This window comes from Ursus americanus, chromosome 2 (assembly GCF_024610735.1).
Source record: "Ursus americanus isolate L20-20 chromosome 2, mUrsAme1.1.p, whole genome shotgun sequence".
NCBI classification, from domain to species: Eukaryota; Metazoa; Chordata; class Mammalia; order Carnivora; family Ursidae; genus Ursus; species Ursus americanus.
The window spans coordinates 95365844-95387565 of record NC_142128.1 but is presented as its reverse complement, the minus strand read 5'-3'; the positions used below and the strand labels follow the sequence as shown (position 1 = coordinate 95387565).

At 39.3% G+C, this 21722-nt stretch overlaps 1 protein-coding gene across 1 annotated transcript; it reads left to right on the top strand.

The window, feature by feature from the left end:
• The first annotated feature begins 314 nt into the window (after positions 1-314).
• Positions 315-20914, top strand: NTMT2 (N-terminal Xaa-Pro-Lys N-methyltransferase 2). The gene is made up of 4 exons (XM_045797961.2): positions 315-618; positions 12873-13048; positions 18567-18816; positions 19580-20914. The coding sequence occupies exons 1-4, from the start codon at positions 465-467 to the stop codon at positions 19849-19851; spliced, it is 852 nt and encodes a 283-aa protein (XP_045653917.1). The 5' UTR covers positions 315-464; the 3' UTR covers positions 19852-20914.
• Positions 20915-21722: the final 808 nt, after the last annotated feature.

Here is a 21722-nt window from a genome sequence, read left to right as displayed (position 1 = left end):
TCTGTGTTCCAGGAGGAGTAATGGAAATCAGGAAACAGAATCTCCTGCAATATATTCCCCACACTTTGAAATGGAAATTAGGCTCTTCCAATTTAAGAATCAAATTTAAGCAAAAAGGGTGTTCGCGGCTTGTGCTCCTCCCTGTTTGAAGTGGCAGCTAAAGAAGGGACGCTGCTTTTCCTGGGTGAAGCAGGATCTCACTCAGCCTGTTTTCATCTTTACTTAGCACCTGCTGGCTTGGAGTGGTGTCGCCCAAGCAATCAGACATGGGGATGTGCCAGGAGCTTGACCTCCCACGTCTGCTGCCCCTCCCCCACGCCCCATGACAGCCTCTCCTGATATAGATGGACTGGAGCTGGTTTAAAATGACAGTCTCAAGTTCGTGTAGGAAGGGAAGGTTAAGTCAAAGAAACAGCCAGGCAAGCTTCCTTTCTCTGTAGGAATAATTCTCATCCCCCTTCACCATGGCCCACTTGGGAGCCCATTTTGCCTTTAGATCCCGCTGGCAGAAGACCGACGATGAACTCTGTCGACATAGCATGTCCTTTATCCTTCACAAAGCCATTCGCAATGACTTCTTTCAGAGCTATCTCTACCTGCTGGAAAAAATTCCCCTGGGTAAGTGAGTCAGAGCTACTAGATAAGGGACAAGAAAGAGGGACTGTGTGAAGTCGTGGGACCTCTGCTAGAGAAGTTAGAACAAGGACGTTTTTCAGATAAAAAGAACCCACAACGAACGTGAGGCGGCTTAAATGTCTCGATGGCATTCTTTCTTGCAGGGTGCAAAGATCAGGTGTGCCTGGCAAGTCAGGCCTCTGTTTTGGGATTCCCATGCACCCTCAGGCACTGTGATTTGCTTCCCTGGGTGTTGGTTTGCCCAAGAACCAGGATTACAGAAATGCATTTCCTGAGTTTTGAAGGACATTTTTAATATTTGCCAAAATTGAGAGGGGGTCAAATGAGGTAACTCAAAGATGAGACTGTTAATGTGGTAATATGTCAACTAAGAGTTTAAAAGAAAGACTAAATGATAATAGATCAAGGTGTCCTTGTTCTCTCTCTCTCTCTCTCTTTCTCTCTCTGTGTGTGTGCGTGCGTGCGTGTATGCATGAGCCCACACTCCACACGATCCTTTCTGGCTTTCCTGAGTCACAATGACAGAGAGCCGAAAAGGAGTAGATTTTAGTCTGGTCTTTGAATATAAAGAAAAAACCTGGGGCAGTGGTCTGTCTCCCTTTTCCCTATTTCCTCTAGTTTTCAGGGAATTAGACAATAGGGCAATAAAAAGCTTATCGGGTTTGTCTACACTACTTTCCTCAGCCTCTGTGAAAGGGGTTACTTCAAGGAACTCTTAACAGCACTGAAGAGGAAATAACTTGCGATTAAAGAATGAAGTGTCCCCCTTTGATTTATATTTTCCCCCAGTGAAAGCAGGACCAGTATGTATCAGCCCCAGTCTGTTTTCTTAAGGCTGTCTGAAAGCCCCATTGTGCACTTGATGTGGCCGGGGTTTCCAGACATCGTAGCAGCTACGTAATTCTTTCTATTGCATTCAAGAAACTAGCTGCTAGCAGCCTACCAAATTTTCTTTTTATAAATCCATTTCTGAAGGGATCTTTAATTCTAGACATACAAATGCTTTCATCTCATACTTATGTGATGCTTCTTAAAAAATGTCCTTATTTGTGATTTTATTTGATCCTCGCAGCTCCCCTAGGGATGGATAGGATAAATATCGTTATTTTTCTCCTCCCGCCTTCACACCCTCACCCCCCCATCTTATTTTTTCAAATGGGGAAAAGAAAATTCAGCGATGATGAGATCTAATCTAGACAGATCTCATTTAGATATCAAAGCAAGAACCCAAGACAAGGGCTCTTTCTAGTAGATCACACTGCCCATAAGTAATTCTTTTAGGATGTGTTGTGTCTCATTTGTATCCAAATGGAAAAAGTAGAGCAGTCCATTTGGAAGGTGAGAATGTTCTGGTTGCTCCACACACTAGCAGAGCACCGCTTTTCTAGAGACACTCTTGAGTCTTGTGTGCGCCATACCTCAATAACAGTAGCTTGGTGGCCTTAGTGACAGTAGACTGGAGAAAGATATCGATTACAATGACTAAGATACTCACTAAGGGGCAGATGGCTGCCAAATTTTAAAAATAATTACTAGAGAGAAAAAGGAACTCACCTCTGAAATCAGCTGAAGATGAATTAAAAAGAAAGAATAAAACAGTATCTTCTGAAAATCAGGTGAAAATTAATTGGGACAAAGAAACTATATTTGGTCTCAAACCTTTTTGTTAATCAGTAGAGTGATTCTGATTGTACCAGTTTTTCTCCTCTGTGAATGTGCTGATGGTTTATCAATGGTTTTCAATCTTTAAAAAAATTATTAATAAAAACCAAACATTTTGACAAAGTATTCCATGGAAGCCCAGCATAAAACAGGAAAAAGTGAACATCTTCTGCTTCAGGTTGGGGACAGGGTGTGTTCCCTGTTCTATCTTCCTAGCCTCACCAGTGGCTCCTGAGGCATTTCTATAGCACCCATCAGTTTCCATTAACACTGTTTGAAAACCCTTGGTCCATTTCTAAGCCAAACATGACCCAATTTTACTTAGTTGGTTTTCTATAAATAGGTACTGCTTATTTTCTCTGACTCTGATTCAGCTCAGGCATTAGCTTCCCCTGAGAGTAACAGAGGAAGCCCCATCCACAGTATCTTTTTGATTTTTAGCAAGTGGGGGCTATATTAGTCTGTATGGACTATGCTACCCTGTGATAACAAACTAGCCTTAACATCTCAATGGCTAAGCATATAAAACTTTATGTTTTTGCTGTATCATTTCAACAAGCATTATGGGGGAGGGAGGCTCTGTTCCACATAGGCATTCAGGGATCTAGGATGATAAAGGCTCCACTCTAAGGGCGCCTGGGTGGCTCAGTCGTTGAGCATCTGCCTTCGGCTCAGGGACTGATCCCAGCGTTCTGGGATCGAGCCCCGCACCAGGTTCCTCCTATGGGAGTCTGCTTCCTCCTCTCCCACTCCCCCTGCTTGTGTTCCCTCTCTTGCTGGCTGTCTCTCTCTGTCAAATAAATAAATAAAATCTTAAAAAAAAAAACCTCCATTCTCTGGGACACTGCTAGTCACCATGATAAAGAAAGATAGGAGCTAAAGTTTTACCTACTAGCCCATAAATATTTTGTCCCAGAAGGACATACATTACATCTGTTTAGAGACCATTGCCCAGAACCAGTTGTGTGGCCCTGTCTAACTGCAAGGATGATGAGCAATGTGAGGGATTATATGTATATCTGATCACTAGTAAATGTTTCTGAGAGGGGGGAAAACATAGCTTTTGTAGAGATAGAAACACTGGACATTTCCGATCAATTCAATTTAGTGTAAGAGACATTTACGGAACTCTGTCGCTGTGCAAAGTGTTGTTCAGCGTACTGGAGAAGATTCAAACACAGTCTCTGTTCTTCAGAATTTTATAAAATGGTAATGGAGGTAAATCAATAAATAGCTTTTTATTAATCCTTAAAAGGTTTAAATTAAGGTTACAGGAAAGGCAGCCTGTCGACCCTGTGAATACTCAGCTTTTTTGCAGTGTTTTCTTCTCATGGCAGAAGCTAAAGCATTTCCAGGGACTATAAGCTACTTGCAGGTGCAGAAAGGAACCAGCACATGGGTCTCATCTGTCAATATGACTTTTATCCAATCACAAGTCTTCCCCAAACCCTTGATTATCTTGCTTACCCTTGGGTTTTGCCCCTTGGAGATTATAAGGTCTATTTATGGAATGCATGTACCTAGATTAGTTCCCCGATTGGACTCTAGTTCCCATGACTCATTCATCCCGTCCTCCTCTATATCTGTAGAATTTAGCATTTATCAAGGTTACTGGCACAAAGAAAGAACTCAGTACCTGTTCACAGCAGATTAAATGGCCCCTTAGTAATAATTAATTGCAGGTCGCAAAGTCTTGAGTTCAAATTCTGACACTGCTACTGAGAGAGAAAGTCACCTGTGCAAGTTACTAAAGTCTCTGAGTATCATTTTCCTCAGGGCAATTGAAAGCAATTGCATATAGTAAATAGTCAATGCTCATAAGAATTAGTTTTTTCTTTTCCTTCCTCAGAGCCAGGCCTCTTTTAATGTCACCCTAGAACAGGCATTACCAAAGATGATAGGCTCAGCTCACTGTATGGGAGGTTTCAGGCAGCAGGGGATAGTAAACTTTTCAGTTTGAAATGAAAACTTAGCCAGTGGCTGCTCCACTTAAGGGTTTCGGAATTGGCTCCCCCTCCTTTTGATGATTTCAAAACTTCACAGAAATGAAAATAAAGCCCTGCCTTTGAAAGGGTAGGGAATGGCTACTGTAGGGTCTGCACAGAGAGTTTGTTGTTTGGGGTAATTATGGGAAGAACGGTGGCTAACCAGACTCTTTTGATTCCTTCTTTCCTGCCTTCCTCCTTCCAACTGCCTGCATTAAGTAGCCAGTCCCACACAGCACACTATGCAGGGATATTCAGTCATGGGGACATTTGCTGGAACATCCTTGGCTAGCTTCGGAAATTCGTGGGGAAGCAAGAGCATGCCTACTTCAAATCTCCAAGAAAGGCTTAGCTGTGCCACTGAATACAACACCTGTTCAGGAAGAAATGGGAGCAAGCGTGTTACTGTTCTCAGTGGTTTGCACATTATTATCTCAGTGACTCCTGACAGCATGCCTATTAGGTGGTACTGTTCTTTTCCCCACCCTATATCCAAGGGACTGATGCGCCGTGGAGTTAAGCAACCTGCTGACGGTTGCCTGGCTGGGGGTGGGGGAGCAGAGTTAGAACCCAGGCAGTCTGACTCCAGAGTCTACCATTTTTGAGTCTCAAAGTCATGCTGCCTCCCAGTGAAAATGGCAACTTGAGTTATGTAGGCAGCAATGTAAGTTTTACCATGTTTTTTTATTTGACAGGAACATAAACCTAGTCTATGAAGAGCATTGGCTTTGTACTAAGATAATCAACAAGATAGGCAGGCCAGTGAGTAGGTTCGTGTAATCTAGTTATACCAGCACAAGTGCACTTGGGGGCTTGGAGTGAATGATTTTTCCAAAGGTGGCTATTTGCGATCAAATAGGAAATAAATAGGAAAACCGTTGTATACATCTCCAGTTTGTATACAGCTCTCAAGGGGGCTTATCTAAGGCCCAGTGGAGATATTTCTACAAGTGAACCACTCAATAATCCTTCTAGCATGATCCACAGCGTATTTCCGAGTACATAGAAGTCAATGACTGTTTGTTAATCGTATACTGAGTAAGAGTCTATTACTCCTGCACATTGTTAAAGGCTTAGTCTAACTTCACATTTAGAGTAGTGGCTCCAGAAGGGCCATATGCACCCCAATGTTCATAGCAGCAATGTCCACAATAGCTAAATCGTGGAAGGAGCCGAGATGCCCTTCAACAGATGACTGGATTAAGAAGCTGTGGTCCATATATACAATGGAATATTACTCAGCGGTCAGAATGATTTCTCAACATTTGCAGCAACATGGACGGGACTGGAGAAGATAATGCTAAGTGAAATAAGTCAAGCAGAGAAAGATAATTATCATATGGTTTCACTCATATATGGAACATGAGAGATAGGAGGATTGGTGGGAGAGGGAGGGGAGGAATGAAGGGGGGTAATCAGAAGGGGGAATGAACCATGAGAGACTGTGGACTCTGGGAAACAAACTGAGGGCTTCAGAGGGGAGAGGGGTGGGGGATTGGGATAGGCCAGTGATGGGTAGTAAGGAGGGCACATATTGCATGGTGCACTGGGTGTTATATGCAAGTAATGAATCATGGAACATTGCATCAAGAACTGGGGATATACTGTATGGTGACTAATATAACAAAATAAATATTACATTAAAAAAAAGAATAGTGGCTCCACAGAGTTTAGCAGAATAGATGGGGTAGGATGTGGCTTCATTTCTATGTGATTTTAAGTTACCAAAGTTTTCTGAGTCTCTCATCACTCATCTGCAAAATGATGAATATAACCCCAGTTTCATGTTATCATTATGAGGATTAAAAGAGATAATGTGAAGAGATGATATGAAAGTGCTTAATATAATGCCTGGTGCCTGGGAGGTACCCACCAGTTTTTAGTACCCACCCTTCACTTACCTCTTTCATTCTACAGGAATCAGTCTCTAAGGAGGAAATTGATAACAATGGTCACCTCTTCGCCATCACAACTAAAAGCCAGAGTGAATAAAAACACTTCCTGTAAGACACATGGGACTGCCAAATAAAACTCAGCATATAACCTCTGGGATTGTTTCAAATTGATTTTACCCCCATGGAGGAGTCATGGCTGCACAACTTATTGAACAGTGATACGTTGTTCAGACGTTTGCTGTTACCTTTGCAATGCAGATGCTGCAAGATTATTTTGCTTTAAAGAAGTGGAGAACAGATAGCCTCCTCTTTTATTTAGCAGACTTTCAGATACACACATGGCATGAGAGGGATGAGATATGGGTTTTGGATTTAAATAGACCTGGGTTTAAATTCCAGTTGTGTCCTTACTAGCTACTTGATCTTGGGTAATTTAGGTAACCTCTTGCTGTCTTGTGTTCTTCCATAGGTAATAACATCTATCTTACTTAGTCTCTTAGATATGGATGGTAAGCATAGGTAGTGCATACATCCATGTTTAATTAATGGCAGTTACTGTTTTTTTATTATATGGGTGTGCCTAATTAGATAGATATCTTATAAACTATACGAAAAATGTAACTTGTGTCATTTATGTCAGCTTTTCCCTCTAGCCACTCTCTACTTCATTGAAACTACATGCTATTCAAAGAACAAAAAACAAGATATTCATTTAGTCAGTGGATATTCAAAAGAGGCCTACTATGTGTTAAGCATAATGGTAAGTGCTGGAAATAGAGTGATAGAGACCCCCAGAGGATGCCACAGAGGTTCCCAGGACACATGGTGACGGCTGAATCAGGGCCTGACTCTTCTGATGCAAATCTCACCATGAGAAATCTGTCCCCACTATCTTGGCCTAACTTCTAGCTTTCTAAAATTTGACAGTAGGTGAGGTAGAAGGCTCAAGTAGGAGTAGGGAGTTGGGAAGACGCTCAGCCAACTGGGTAGGGAATGTGACGTGGGGTGGTAGATCCTTGCCGAAGTGGGGAAAGTGTGTTGTCCCTCTGGCCCTCCCTTTGGTCACCTCATTTGTGTTCAAACCTGGTAAGAATTAGGAACCACTGAATTAGCCCTCAGCTGAAAAAGAAGCAGCCCCCTAATACTTTTAGGGCAAGTAGTGCATTATTTTAGAGATCAAAAACACCAGACACCTAAAGCATTCAGGGGGCAAATCAAACCTAGAGGGCCCCTCGGGGCAATCCTGAGACATGATAATGACTAGTATGCTAGTATTCTGACACACCAGACCTTTGGATTCCACCAGAAACACTGATAAAATCTTACTTCCCACTGTCCCTGCTGGTGAAAAAATAGAAATGAGTTCAGTTTTTTTACGATTCCACATACAAGGTGTTTGTCTTTCCCTGTCTAACTTATATCGCTTAGCATAATGCCCTCAGGGTCCATCTATGCTGTCACAAATGACAGGCTTTCTTTCTTTTTTATGGTTGAATAATATTCCATGGTACCTAGATACTTTCTCCCTTCCTTCCTTCCTTCCATTAATTCTTTAATGGCTAAATTGGGAAATCCTCATCTGCAAATCTCTTTTATGGAAGGTCTTACCCTTCATAAAGGCATCTCTTAATTGGGCGTTTTTTTCATTTATAAATAAAAGGCTAACATGATCCAATATCTTATCTCAAATCATTTTAAACTAAATGTCTAAATTTAACCTACCTATCCTCTCACATCAATTTTCAGTTGACAAACAGTTTTAACTTCTGGAATAAAGTCTAAAATAACTATAACCAACCATTTATAAAAACAAAAAGGAAGAAAACAGAAACAAAAAGACAAGAAGATACTCAGCAGACAAAAGCACTTAGCTATTAAAATTTTCCTTAGAGAGTTCAGAAGATCCAAATAATTCTTCCTGGCAAATCAACTTGTATTCTACTTTCCTTTTTGTAACAAGTAAACCATTGCAAGGGTCTTGGGAATTCAGCCCATAATGTAGGTCAAGAAATAAGTACCATATTATATCAAGAACGAATAGAAGTATATCAAGAACTCTGTCTTAGACTACTGCAAATTTCAGAGAGGCATTGCAATCCTACAAGAATGAGCTGCTAGATGTATTTCTATAATAAAAAGGCACAGGCTGATGACTGATTACCTTATCTGAGTCAACTTGCACCATTGCACGAGCTATCAAGAGAGGAGAACCTGGGGCTGGCCATGAGAACCTGGGGCTGGCCATGACACCTCATATATCGTTTTAGTGAAATGCTCCTGTCAATTAGGTGAAAATGAGAACTCAAGCCCATAACCATAAAAACCTACCTATTGAGTCTGACCCCTGCTGGGCTTGGCATCCACTTGTGGTCTAAATGTTGCTGGCATAATGGTCCATTCCCATTTCCAGATTAAGGGTTTTAATAGACTTCACCAACTAGTTGACTTAAGCAGGTGATGATGAGAGTGCCTGCTTTGCTGCTTTGGTTGGATCCAGGAGAGTACTAGGCTGTGGCTTGCTTGTGATCCCAGGCAGCATGCAACTTGGGGAAGACGCTATGAGCTATGGTTTCATGCCTGGTTTTCTGAGACATAGAGAAGAATTTGGAGCACTCATGTTACTGAGATGGTTATGCTTGACCTTTGTCATCCTGTAGAATTTATTGAGCCACTTGCTGTTTGCACAACACTTTACTAAGTGCTAGGGAAAGGAGATTGGTATAGGGTAGTGGTTCCCAATGTTTTGAACCTGAGGACTCTCCTTTTAATGTATTTTCTCAGTCAGTTGTTAATATGTGTATAAAATGGCAAAAAAGCATGAATATATTCAATACTTTTTAAAGATTTGTATTTAAAAAAATCTATAACAGTTAATATATATGGAGCTACAGTATATAATATTGTTAGCCTCTAGAAATGTACATTGGAACTGATTCTTGTATCTCTTTCAGCAAACTCATGACCATTCAAGGGTCCAGAAATTGGCTCCATCTTTGAGTTGGAAAATACCAGTGTAACTCCATAGATGGAATGTATTACGATGAAACATTATAAGTGGTGTTTGTTGGATTTTTAACTTTTAGAAGCGAAATTTGGGACTATGTAATTGTTATTCAATTAAGAGCCAAGAAGCGCTTTATTTCAATTTCACGACCTTGGTGTTACCAGAAGAAAAATGATTCTAGTTAAGGTTAAATAGATTCTCTTTTCTCATACTCTTTCTATGGAAAATTATGTTTATTTTGAATTGCTTTATATACTGATCATAACATTTTTATACTGTTATATATTTTGCTTGGAACTTTCACCTATCTTTTATTTGTGATGGTTGCGATAAAAAATATGTCTTCTTGAGAATATCATTAATGTCTCTTAGATTCTTACTCTATTGTTCAGGATCTAATTCATTCTATTTCTGGATGAACTTATGTTTCTGAAGCCTATAGTTTCTGTTGTAATAAAGACTGATTTCTTTCTAGATATGATATGTATCTGTCATTTTGGGATTTCTTTTCATTGGATTCCTGGGTTAATTTCATTGTCTTTTGACACATATCTTCTCTTGATTTTAACCCTTACTGGGCTGGAATATAGCTTCAAGAAACTTCTGAAGAATGAATCCATGGTAGGTAAATATTCTTTCTGGGCATTAAGTTTTAGGTTCAAAATAATTTTCTGCCAGAATATCGATAGCATTGCTTCTTTGTTTTCTAGTTTTTAATTTTTTTCTTAAAGATTTTATTTTTAAGGACTCTCTACACCCAATATGGAGCTCGAGCTCACAATCCCCAGATCAAGAGTCACATGCTCAACTGACTGAGCTGGCCAGGTGCCCCTGTTTTCTAATGTTTCTAATGAAATCTGTGTTATAAGCCTGATTCTAGTCCTTTGAATGTAGTCACCAGATAAAATATAAAACTCTTGATAAATGTGAATTTAAAATGATCAACGAATAATTTTTTGTATAAGTATGCCCCATGAAATATACAACATTTCAAGCATACATATACTAAGAAATTTTTATTGTTTATAGGAAATTCAAAACTAATTGTTTGACTCATATTTTTATTTGCTAAATCTGGCAACCCTCCTTGAAGATCAACCACCTTTTTCCTTGTAAATAATTAAGGATCTTCTACTTCTATGATTCTTACTCTTTGTGTTTTGAAACTTCCTAAGGATTTGTGTAAATGTGGCTTTTGTTTAATTTATTATTATTATTATTAATTAAATCCATGCTGCTCAGTTGTTGTTGGACTCTACAATCACTTACAGCTCTGGGGAATTTTCTTTTATTATTTCTTTAATAATTTTCTTCCTTCCATTTCTCTGTTATTGAGAATCCTAACTGGCTTGATATTTGGGCCTCCTGAATTAAGTCTTTATAGCTCTAATCTATTTACCTCAGTTTTTCATATCTATCTCTTTTTTTATGTTCTGACAAATTTATTCAATGTTCTATTTCAAAGTTTTTGGTAATCAAAACTTTAATCTCTAAGAATTCTTTGCTACTCTTTAAATTATCACTTTCTTGGTATCTTTTTTTTTGATTTATGGATGCACCAGTTCTCATATCTCTCCAAGGATATATTTTTTTCTATTCAGTTTTGGTTTACATCCTCATCCATTTCCTGAATTATTTCTATTTCCTTTGGGGTAATTTCTAATTGTTTATCTCTATCTTTTCTTTCAGACTGCTGTTTTACCCCCATGAGTTTGGAAATCATTTTTTATCTGTGGTTAGAGATAAAGGACAGGTTCAATGATTCTAGGTAATAGAGAAGGTTTCCTCTGTTAAGTATGTCTCCCATGAATAGAAAGGATGACAAGGAGCTGTACATGTGCAGGTAGATCTTACCAGACTCTGATCTGTGTGAGCAGATGAGATGCTTGGAGTCATCTGTATGCTAAAATGAGTAGTATTCCAGGATCCTAACATTAACTGCTTTAGGTCCCCTTAGGCAATTATTAATTTCTTTTTAAGAGAAGACACTCCCCCACCCAGGATTATAGCTGTGCTACGTGTTGCTTTTGGGAGGGTGCATTTGTCCTCTCACTGGTTGGCTTGTAGAGAGATTTTTGATTAATTCTTATTTCCTTTTGCATCTACCCAAGGCTGAAAAAGTTTTTAGCTTTGTTCCATCAGCTTTTTGTCTTCCAGACATTTGTTGAAATCACAAATCCATCAGTGGCCCCCCTCTCATTTTCTTCACTGTTATGTATTGAGTTTACTAAAACAATTTGGGAGGAATATGGGGAAGGAGGGAAGACAAATGCATGTATTCAGCCTACAGTCTTGAACCAGAAATTCCTTCCTTTCATCTACTTTTATCATTTCCACCTGAATGTCCTCTAATGAAAATATTTTATATCTGAAGAGGTGCATTTTCATCTACAAAAAAACCACATACATCCACGTTTACTCTTCAGAAATCGGAACATATGTTTTTCTAAAAATAAATGTCTTAAAATAATGCCTCATATGGTTTCTTAAAAATGAAGTGACATAGTATATGTGAATGTGCCTAGCATACTACCTGGTACAGAATAATGGCTCAATAAATGTTTTAATCTTTTTTTATTATTTTATTTTCAGAAGAAAGAGCTCAAGCACATCTTCTGTAATGTTGGTACAAAGAGATAGTTCAGTATGAGTTGCTTGAAAAAACAATGAAAACAGTGTGGAGATTCCTCAAAAAGTTAAAAACAGAGCTACACTATGACCCAGCAATTGCACTACTGGGTATTTACCCCAAAGATACAGATGTAGTGAAAAGAGGGCCATATGCACCCCAATGTTCATAGCAGAATTGTCCCCAATATCCAAACTGTGGAAGGAGCTGAGATGCCCTTCAACAGATGAATGGATAAAGAAGATGTGGTCCATATATACAATGGAATATCACTCAGCCATCAGAAAAGATGATTACCCAACATTTGCATCAACGTGGATGGAGCTGGAGGAGATTATACTAAGTGAAATAAGTCAAGCAGAGAGAGACAATTGTCATACGGTTTCACTTATTTGTGGAACATAAGGAATAGCAGGGATGAACTTTGGGAAACAAACTGAGGGTTTTAGAGGGGCGGGGGTGGGGGAATGGGCTAGCCCGGGGATAGATATTAAGGAGGGCAATTATTGCATGGAGTGCTGGGTGTTATATGCAAACAATGAATCATGGAACACTACATTAAAAACTAATGATGTACTGTATGGTGACTAACATAACATAATAAAAAATTTAAAAAAAGAAAAAGAAAAAGGGGTGAAAAAAATAGCTACCCTGAATGTACCTTGTGATTAGAAGTAAGGATTAATGATTAAATTCTCGTAAAACATTTGGAGCTCAAAGATAAAACTCACTATGAAACTTGTAACATTCTTCATTCTATTAGAGTAAAAGCTGTTAAACTTTTAAAAAATACAGTAATAAGCTGAAGTTTCATTCAACTATAGGGTTAATAAGTCATGAAAATGCCACTATGCATGGGATACCTGAAGATCAGAGGGGTTAAGAAGTTTTCCTAAGGTTACATAATGAGTCACTGAACCAGAACTGAAACCCAGATCTTCTGACTATACCTTTCCTCTACAGCACAAATTCACAGGCTTCTAAGGGCAATTCAGTGTATGATAAGAGTGAATTTGTTCTGTCATGTAAATATTAATAAATAATAATATTTCAATTTGCAGTGAAATTGTACGCTTTAACAAGTCAAGTCATCAATGGTGAGATGCAGTTCTATGCCAGAGCGAAACTTTTCTACCAAGAAGTACCTGCTACAGAAGAGGGTATGATGGGAAATTTCATTGAACTGTCCAACCCAGATATCCAGGCTTCTCGGGAATTTCTTAGGAAATTTGTTGGGGTGAGTTATCCAACTGAAGCTTGATAAGGAAGCAAAGTCTTTGCAAACATTGAGCTCACATGCTTCTGTGTTGTCATTTAAGTCATATTAAAGCCATATAGCAGAGAAAGACAATTATCATATGGTTTCAGTCATTTATGGAACATAAGAAATAGGAAGATCGGTAGGAGAAGGATACAAATAATGAATCATGGAACATTGCATCAAAAACTGGGGATGTACTGTATGGTGACTAATATAACAAAATAAAACTTATTAAAAATATAAAAAAAATAATAAAGCCATATAGCTCAGCCAAGAGTTTAGCCTGAAAGCCTGTTTTAAGATGTTCAGAAAGGACAGGTCTCATCAAACTCCTTGGCATTTCACCATCCTAGTACCAGCTAATCTCATGCTTCAGGAGAAGGTGAACTAGTAGTGCTAATATTATAATATGGGGATTAAGAAGACCTCTCTTTTTAGTATTACAGATGAAATAGTTGACACCCAAATGATTGACGAGAGATGCCATTTGGGATCTTGGGGCGATTTATTGATTTCCTGTACTACAAATTCAATACAGTAAGGAAATGCATGCTTATGTTTGGTTTTAAAGTGATAAGTACAGTAGAACCTCTTCATATTATATAATCCATAGTGCAGACTTCGCCTTGAAAGAACGTGGTCTGTTTGTAGCTCTGGTCTCGGGTGAAACTGTTTGCTTACTTCCCTGTCATATGGAGACCGACTGTAGAGCGTAGTGCCCCAAATCTCGGGCTTCAGAGTCACTAGGCTCTTCTATTTAGTGTAAAGCAACCTTGGAATTGTTTCTGAAGTGCTCTAAGTCTCAGTTTTCTCACCGGTGACTAGGGCATAACCACAAAACCTACCTCACAGGATAGTGTGAAGATCAAATGAGATAATATGTATCAAGTGCTTGCTTTGTTGTGCATAATTATCACCCAATAAATCTAATTTATTTCTACTACTAATAATAACAGGCTTTCATGAAATGCATTCATTACAGTTTAAGGAACTTCATTGAGTTGTTAGAATAAACTTACCAGAGCTGCTGACACAATAAAACTGCTGTTGGTCCTACTGTATACATAAAGTCCTAACTGGCAAACAGGTTCCATCCCAATTCATTCTCAAGTCAACTCTTGGAAATGTGGAGCCCATTTTATTCTGATAAGAGCACTGGGTGTTATATAAGACTGATGAACCCCAGGCCTGTACCTCTGAAACCAATAATACATTATATGTTAATTAATTGAATTTAAACTAAAAAAATGTAAAAAAAAAAAAGAAACATTATAAATATTGTAAGTTTTTGGGTTAGGTTGTCAACCTCCTTAGAAGCAGACTCTTAAGAATACCCCTAGTGTTGAGGTGAGACTCACTTTACCTCCAACCTCCCCGGAGCACCAAGTACCTGAGCAGAGAGAATTGGATCAGGAAGGAGCACTTCCCGGGGCCGATGTGCGTGAGGCTGGAGCTGATGGCCATGGCTGTTTACAGGTCATGGCAACCTGGAGTATTTCTAATCAGTATGGCTGACTGAGTTCAAGGAGTGGTTTTTCTGAGATAGTCACTCTGCTAAGCGCTTTAGAAGTACTGTCTTGATTGTGTTTCACAAGAGTTCTAGAAGGTAAGTACTATTATTATCCTGGTTTTTTACAGTTGTGGAAACTGAGGTTTGGAGATGTTAAATAAGTTGTCAAGGTGATGCAGCTGGTGAGAGACGGAGCTGGGACTTAAGCCCAACCGGGTCTTCTGACACCAAACTCTCTGCTCTTAACCACAACATATTTTTCCATTTGTCTCATGAAGCAGAAAAATCCTTGCTTGTGTGTGTGTGTGTGTGTGTGTGTGTGTGTGTACCACAGACCTCAATCCTCCTCCAGCCTGGCCGAAAGCAATCCCTCCTGCTTGCCTCGTGGTGAGGCCGACTTTGATCACAGTGCCTTTCAGAAGCTTAGTTAGTAATCCAGCTGCCTTGTCACTCCATGTGGAATGCCAAGCTGACCACAGGGATGCTGGTCAGACAGAGCCCGTACACATGCCCACGGACTTGGGAAAGGAAACAGTCTTGTGCTTGCGTATTTATGTTGGAAAAGAGCAGCCTGCTCTTTTCAAACAAATATAAGGAGTCCTTCTTAGTAGACAAGGCTCATTGTGAAACTGTGACCTCTAACTAAGTACAAACAGTCTTTTTAAAGAAATGATATTTTGGTACTTTGACCTTAATAATCTGCTAAATTAGTATCCAGGTCAAGATACAAGGAGTTAGGGAATATGAGTACCTGACATGATTTATCCTTATGTCAACTGGGAAAAGGCAGATTGTTTAATTTAAAGTTTTGCTTTCCTTTCACCACTTAGTGACACAGAACAGTGGGAAAAGGTGTTTAAACTTGTTACAAATATGTTTATTTTAGCAAATAAACAAATGATACCAAGATGATGTCAATGTTGTGGCCAATAACTTTCCTCAGTTTTAGCTTTCCAGTGGGGGAAAGCAGCAATTTATAAAAAGTAATCAGTATTTGATGGTATTTATCTTTTGACCTCTCACAGAGATTGGATGACTAAAAACTCTGGGTCTGACTTGTTCTATTTCATGGTTTTTATACAGTGGAATTTAACACTTTCTTTTTAGTTTTAAACTCCACTGGATGAACTTAAAATGATGTTCTTCAAAACAAAATAAAGAGGCAGAATCAAAACTAAAATGAAATTCCTAAGAGCATATTTTACTCTTTTATATGAATCCATATGTAGGAAGACAGCATCATAAGTGACAATGGAAATAACAGAACCTCTTGTTTTGAAATCATTCATGATATGTAGGTCCAGTCACATTCATGGAAAGACACCAGGGTTTTAATAGGGGCAGCCATGGCGTCCAAGAGGCAGGAGGTGTATCTGAGGTCTGTCTTTAAACACTCCTTCCCAGAAGAGTCGTGTGTGAATGAGAGAGAAGTTTGGTGCCAGGATAGGGGAAGCAGTGTCAGTACGTGTAGTGGAAAAGAATAAAGAGAACTAAGCAATAGTGGTGAGAGACTAGCAGTACACAGAACTAGGGTCAAAGATACCTTAATGTATTTGTAAATAACCATTGTTTCAGAAGTAACTACAGTCAAATATCACACATTTAAATTGGAGAAAAATACAAATCAGAGGGTGAGAATTTTCAAGGGAATTCTATTTCAAACAGTTCACCTCTCTGAACCTCAGTTTCTTTGTCTAAAAAAGTAGGGAAATTAGACATGAATGCTTTAAAAAATCTCTGGAGTTTTGTTGAGATCCTTCAAGGTCTTACTGGGAGAATGATAGGTAGGGTGAGTGGGTGAGGCCCTGCCTCCCTTTAACCAGAGCAGCTTCAGGTTTATTTAGTTCATTGAGATAAAGGAGGTCAGCTATTTTCATCTAAACTCCTCTGGCACAAGTCTCGGAGCCCTCTTTGCTTTATCATTCTGTGGTTCTAATTCTAAGACCACTTGCTACAAAATGTGACCAACATGACCTATAGAGACTTTAAGGCCAAGTAATGATAAGAAAAATTTGTAGTTATAATCTCTAATTGAGGATATAAATTTCTACTAACATCATTTTCAGTAGCTTCAAAGAATTTTCCTATACTTTCCCCATCTTGTTTATGTTATGGATTTACTTAAAAGCTGTTTTCTTTATGGTGTTCACAACATAAACCTTTAGCCTAGACCTTTTTTATTTTTCCAAATTAGTTCACATTTTAATATCTGAATGAGGGAGGTGCCATGGTGTAAGTAGGCAAACCAATGGCACATGTACCACCACTTCCCCTTCCCATACTCAAGGCAGACATCACTAGTCAATCACAGAACTCTTTCCTTCGTTGAGTCTCAATGAAGCCTTAGGATTTTTTCAACATAGCATTAGACACATCCTACCAGGGGAATCAGAGTTGGCACTTGAGGTGACAACCGTAAGGTAGAACTGGCTTTGCAGTCACACAGTTCCCTGTTCAAGTCCTAATTCAGCCATTAGTTGTGTGGTATTAGAAATGTAAGTTTCCTCAGCCTCAAAGTGGGGGATAATCATTATTTTGTGGAATTGTTTTCATTATTATAGTTATTACAGATGCAAAGAACTTCTATGTATAAGCACTTGATAAGTCATGGTTATTATGATTCCATTTGAAAAGAGGCTATAATTGCTTCACTTTTTGTTTTTCATTGTGCTTTTATTGCTGTAAAGAAGGCCTTTTGGGTGGACCAGAAAGCAGCATTTCTGATGTTTCCTTCTGCTCAAACTTCACCTCTTGATCCTTAGCTAAATGTTTTTTTTAAAATCCTTAGTTCCTGTGAAAACAAGAGTAGGCTTTCTTCTTCAGATCTTGATTGGCAACATAAGTACCTTATTACTGTAATTTCTAGCACAAAACATATTTAGCAGTCATCCCAACTATGACCAAGTAATCTAGACAAGATAATATAGAGACCAAGAAACACATATCTCAAGTTTCAGCTGGTATATACACGTGTATATGTATATGTTACCTTAGAGAAGTAAGTTTGAGAAAGTTTTCATTGGCTGATTTCCCCCTGCACCACTTATCCATCCTTCACCTCCAGTTAATTTAGTGTATAGACCTACATTATAAAAATAATTTCAGGGGGAATTTGTGCCCAGTAAATCATGTAGTTTCTCTTACAAAGGCAGAAAACAATTTCTAGCATGAAAAGAGACAAGGAGACTTTGCTGCAAACACCTTCTATCCATGTGACTGTGCTGTGTTTGAAGTAAAATTCTGGCCTGAAAGGCTCTCTCACTGCTTCGCCATGCCCTTCCTTTCCCTTCCTTTCCCTTCCTTTCCCTTCCTTTCCCTTCCTTTCCCTTCCTTTCCCTTCCTTTCCCTTCCTTTCCCTTCCTTTCCCTTCCTTTCCCTTCCTTTCCCTTCCCTTCCCTTCCCTTCCCTTCCCTTCCCTTCCCTTCCCTTCCCTTCCCTTCCCTTCTCCCTTCTCTTCCCTTTCCCCTTCTCTCTCCCCTCCTCCCCTCTTCTTTTTCCTTCCTTCCTTCTTTCCTTCCTTCCTTCCTTCCTTTTTTTTTTTAAACATAGCAATAAGCTACCCTGCAGGTCCGTTTAGCTGTGGACTTGACCCAAATTTGCAGTTAATACAATTCTACTTTTAAAGGGCTTTCAGTGGCCCATTTCTTCGAGAAAATTGCCAAATTTTTAAACCTAAGATATTATATTCCAAAATCTTACTTTGAAATTCTTTTGAAGACCTATATTTGGATAAAAGAAAGAAAGTGAAAACTAGCAATGTTGGATATTTTTTGAAAAAAGTAACTGGATGTTCTAGAACTTGATCGTGGTAGCGGGTACATGCCTGTGTACTTTGTCCAAACTCACTGAACGATACATTTAAAATAGTGCATTTTATTACATGAAACTGACCAAAATTAAGTTGGTTTAAAGAGGTTATTGGAGTGTCCCAGGCTCAGGGTCAGTGTTTGTATTTGAAGTATTCCACAAGGTACCTTTCTGCAGGGCCCCGGGAGAGCTGGGACAGACTGCGCCTTGGATTGCGGCTCTGGGATAGGAAGGGTCAGCAAGCATGTCTTGTTGCCGGTTTTCAACAGCGTGGAACTGGTGGACATGATGGAATCCTTTCTTCTCGAAGCCCAGAACTACCTGCAGCTCAGTGGGGACAAGGTAGAAAGCTACCACTGCTACAACCTGCAGGAATTTACACCCCCACTGGGCAGATATGATGTCATCTGGATTCAGTGGGTCTCTGGTTAGTCCTGCATGGCCTAACATCTGCCTTTCTCTCCTTTCCAGATACAGAAGACAATACCTGGGGGTAATTTGAGGATTTGTGGAGAAGGAGCAAAGACGTAAAGGGAGATAAAGTTGTAGTTGTGCTTAGAGCAGTTAGCTAGACTTAAGCATCATAGAAACCCCCAAAGCTCTGGTCCTCCCAATCTTTGCCCTAAGATCCTCAGCTACAAGCCTGAAAATTCCCATCCTTAAGGATGGAGCACCTTTGTACCAATCTAACTCTAAGAAGAAAACCAAATACTTGAAAAACTTTAAAAAGTGGGGTCAAAAAAAGTTTATCCCCATTTATTGGCAAAACCAGACTTTCTTGGATTTAAATTCCCAGGTAATGAGATAGCAATGAATTAGATTTTGGTCTAAGTGAGTGTATGTGTCTAGGAGACAGAGGAGTGATGACAAAATTGTGTTGTCCGGGGACAATGGCAGGGACTCATGGGATAAGCAATAGTTTATTTTGTGCCTGTGAGGTAGCTAGACCAGCTAACAGAATACCTATTTTATAGATGGTATATAGAACCTTCTCAGAGAGGATGCCTATCTTCTTACCTAAATTCTCAAAGCTTCCTGCAACTAGAACAATTCAGGCTATTAAATAATTCATGAATGCGTGAACAAATCGTCTCTTAATTCTTAGCCTTGTGGTCTTTCCTACCTTCCTGTTCTCTTCCCTCCTATCCACCATTTCATCCTGTTCCCCATCTACTTGGCCTCACCTGTAGGATACCTGACCGATAAAGACCTTCTTGCATTTCTTTCCCGGTGCCGAGCTGGCCTGAAAGAAAATGGTGTCATCGTCCTGAAGGACAACGTGGCTCGGGAGGGCTGTATCTTCGATCTCTCTGACAGCAGTGTGACTCGGGACATGGACATCCTTCGGAGCCTCATTAAGAAGAGTGGGCTGGTGGTGCTGGGCCAGGAGAAGCAGGACGGTTTTCCAGAGCAGTGCGTCCCGGTGTGGATGTTTGCACTGCACAGTGATGGACACTCCTGACTGGCAGTGGGAATGCATGGCTGGACTGCACAGGTTGCTTTGGGACAGAGGTGCTCTCCTCATAATTCATGGCGTAATGGAGAGAAGGGACGCAATGCACATCTGTAAATGATTGATGTAGTATGTACAAGTTTCCACTAATTTTATAAGGACATGCACACACTCGATGGATTTTCCAGAAGGTAAATAGAGTGAAACATCAGGAAAAATGTTTTAAGAACCACTTGCATACACCCAAACTGTACAAGTGTACACAAGAACAGAAAAAGGATCAGTGTTCACAAATTCTAAACTGCATTGGTCCACGAAGATTTACATTACAGAGTATCCTGGGATGGGGGGTCAAGTCTAGACCCCCTTTCTCTGCCCTCATTCCAGATACATTCTATTTCCTTCCTCTTTGCGACTACTCACCCTACTTAAGAAGGCACCAGTCACAATAAGCTTATGAAAACAAATCCATTGCTTACTTTTGTCTTTAGCTTTTCTCCTCCCAGAAAAAGTGTATGTGGTTTCACTTTCTATTGTGGGTCAATTTCACCACCCAGTGATGTAATATGGATGGAATTTGATAACCAAAGTCTACATTTCAGTGATGAGGAAGTGTCTCCTTTCAGGAGAAAATGTTGTACGTTGAAATTTCAGCTGTGAACGTGTAAGTAAATGTCCTTGATAATCTGATTTTAGCCATTGGCCTCCAACACCGCTTGCTTTACTGCAGCCGCTCCTGTTGTTTTCATTGACATGAATGTACACTGGAAAGAGAAAGGAAATGATAAACCTGAAAACTAAGCTAACTGGATTAATTTAAGGCATTGGTTTAGTTAAAAACAATCTAGGGGCGCCTGAGTGGCGCAGTTGGTTAAGCATCCAACTCTTGATTTTGGCTCAGGTCATGATCTCAGGGTTGTGAGATTGGGTCCTGCATCAGGTTCTGTGCTAGGCATAGGATCTTCTCTCTCTTTCCCTTTACCCCTCCCCACCTTAAAAAAAATCTGAAATCATTCAAACAAAAAAATGTAGTTTAATTTTTATTAACAGAATGTTTAAATATAACTGCTTTAAGGCATTCCAATATCTTCATGTTGAAAATATACATATTTGTATATTGACATATATTTGTATCTTAATATATACTGAGTCTTGTATGAGATGCAAAATATCAGTTTAAATAAAGAAGGTCTACTGCATGGATACGCTATAACCATAAAAATCATACTTGTAAGTCATAGCTCTAACTTAGAAGGAAAATAATCATTATGAAACCTTTATTACCTTGTTATAGGATTACCGTGGTAGTTTTATTTATGTCCTGGAAAATTAAGTTACTTACTTTGCCTCTGGCACCTTCTATCTGTCGTGTTCCTCACCATGCTCTTGGGTAACATAACAGAATGTGAGTTGGAACCATTAGAGAACAAGCCAAAGACCAGAACTAAATCAAATGGCGAGCCATTGCTAAACAGACTGAGTATGGCAAAAACAGGGGCATTCATGTTTTGATCCTCTGTGCCTTGGAGCAAATCAGCCAAATCATTTTTTAAGGTCATTCCAGAAATTTTCTATTTCTTTTATACCAGCACCCATAATTCTCTTATCTCTTGACTTTCTGTTTTGCCAATATTCAAATGCTAGTTGACAAATTATCAATTTTCTCTGCTTCTGGGTTCTTGAGCTTTGGAGGAAATAACATGGTTGTCCTAGAAATATGTTAACTCAGGGGAGTCTTGGTGGTTGACCAGCAGTCCCTTTATGTTCCTAAGTCAAGTCACTTTGTAATTCTCCTCAGACAGTTTTCAGATCTTTACTGCTTTACATAATTTCCCAACTCCATATCCATCCTTAACTTAATTGAGAAAGTAGAAGTTGGG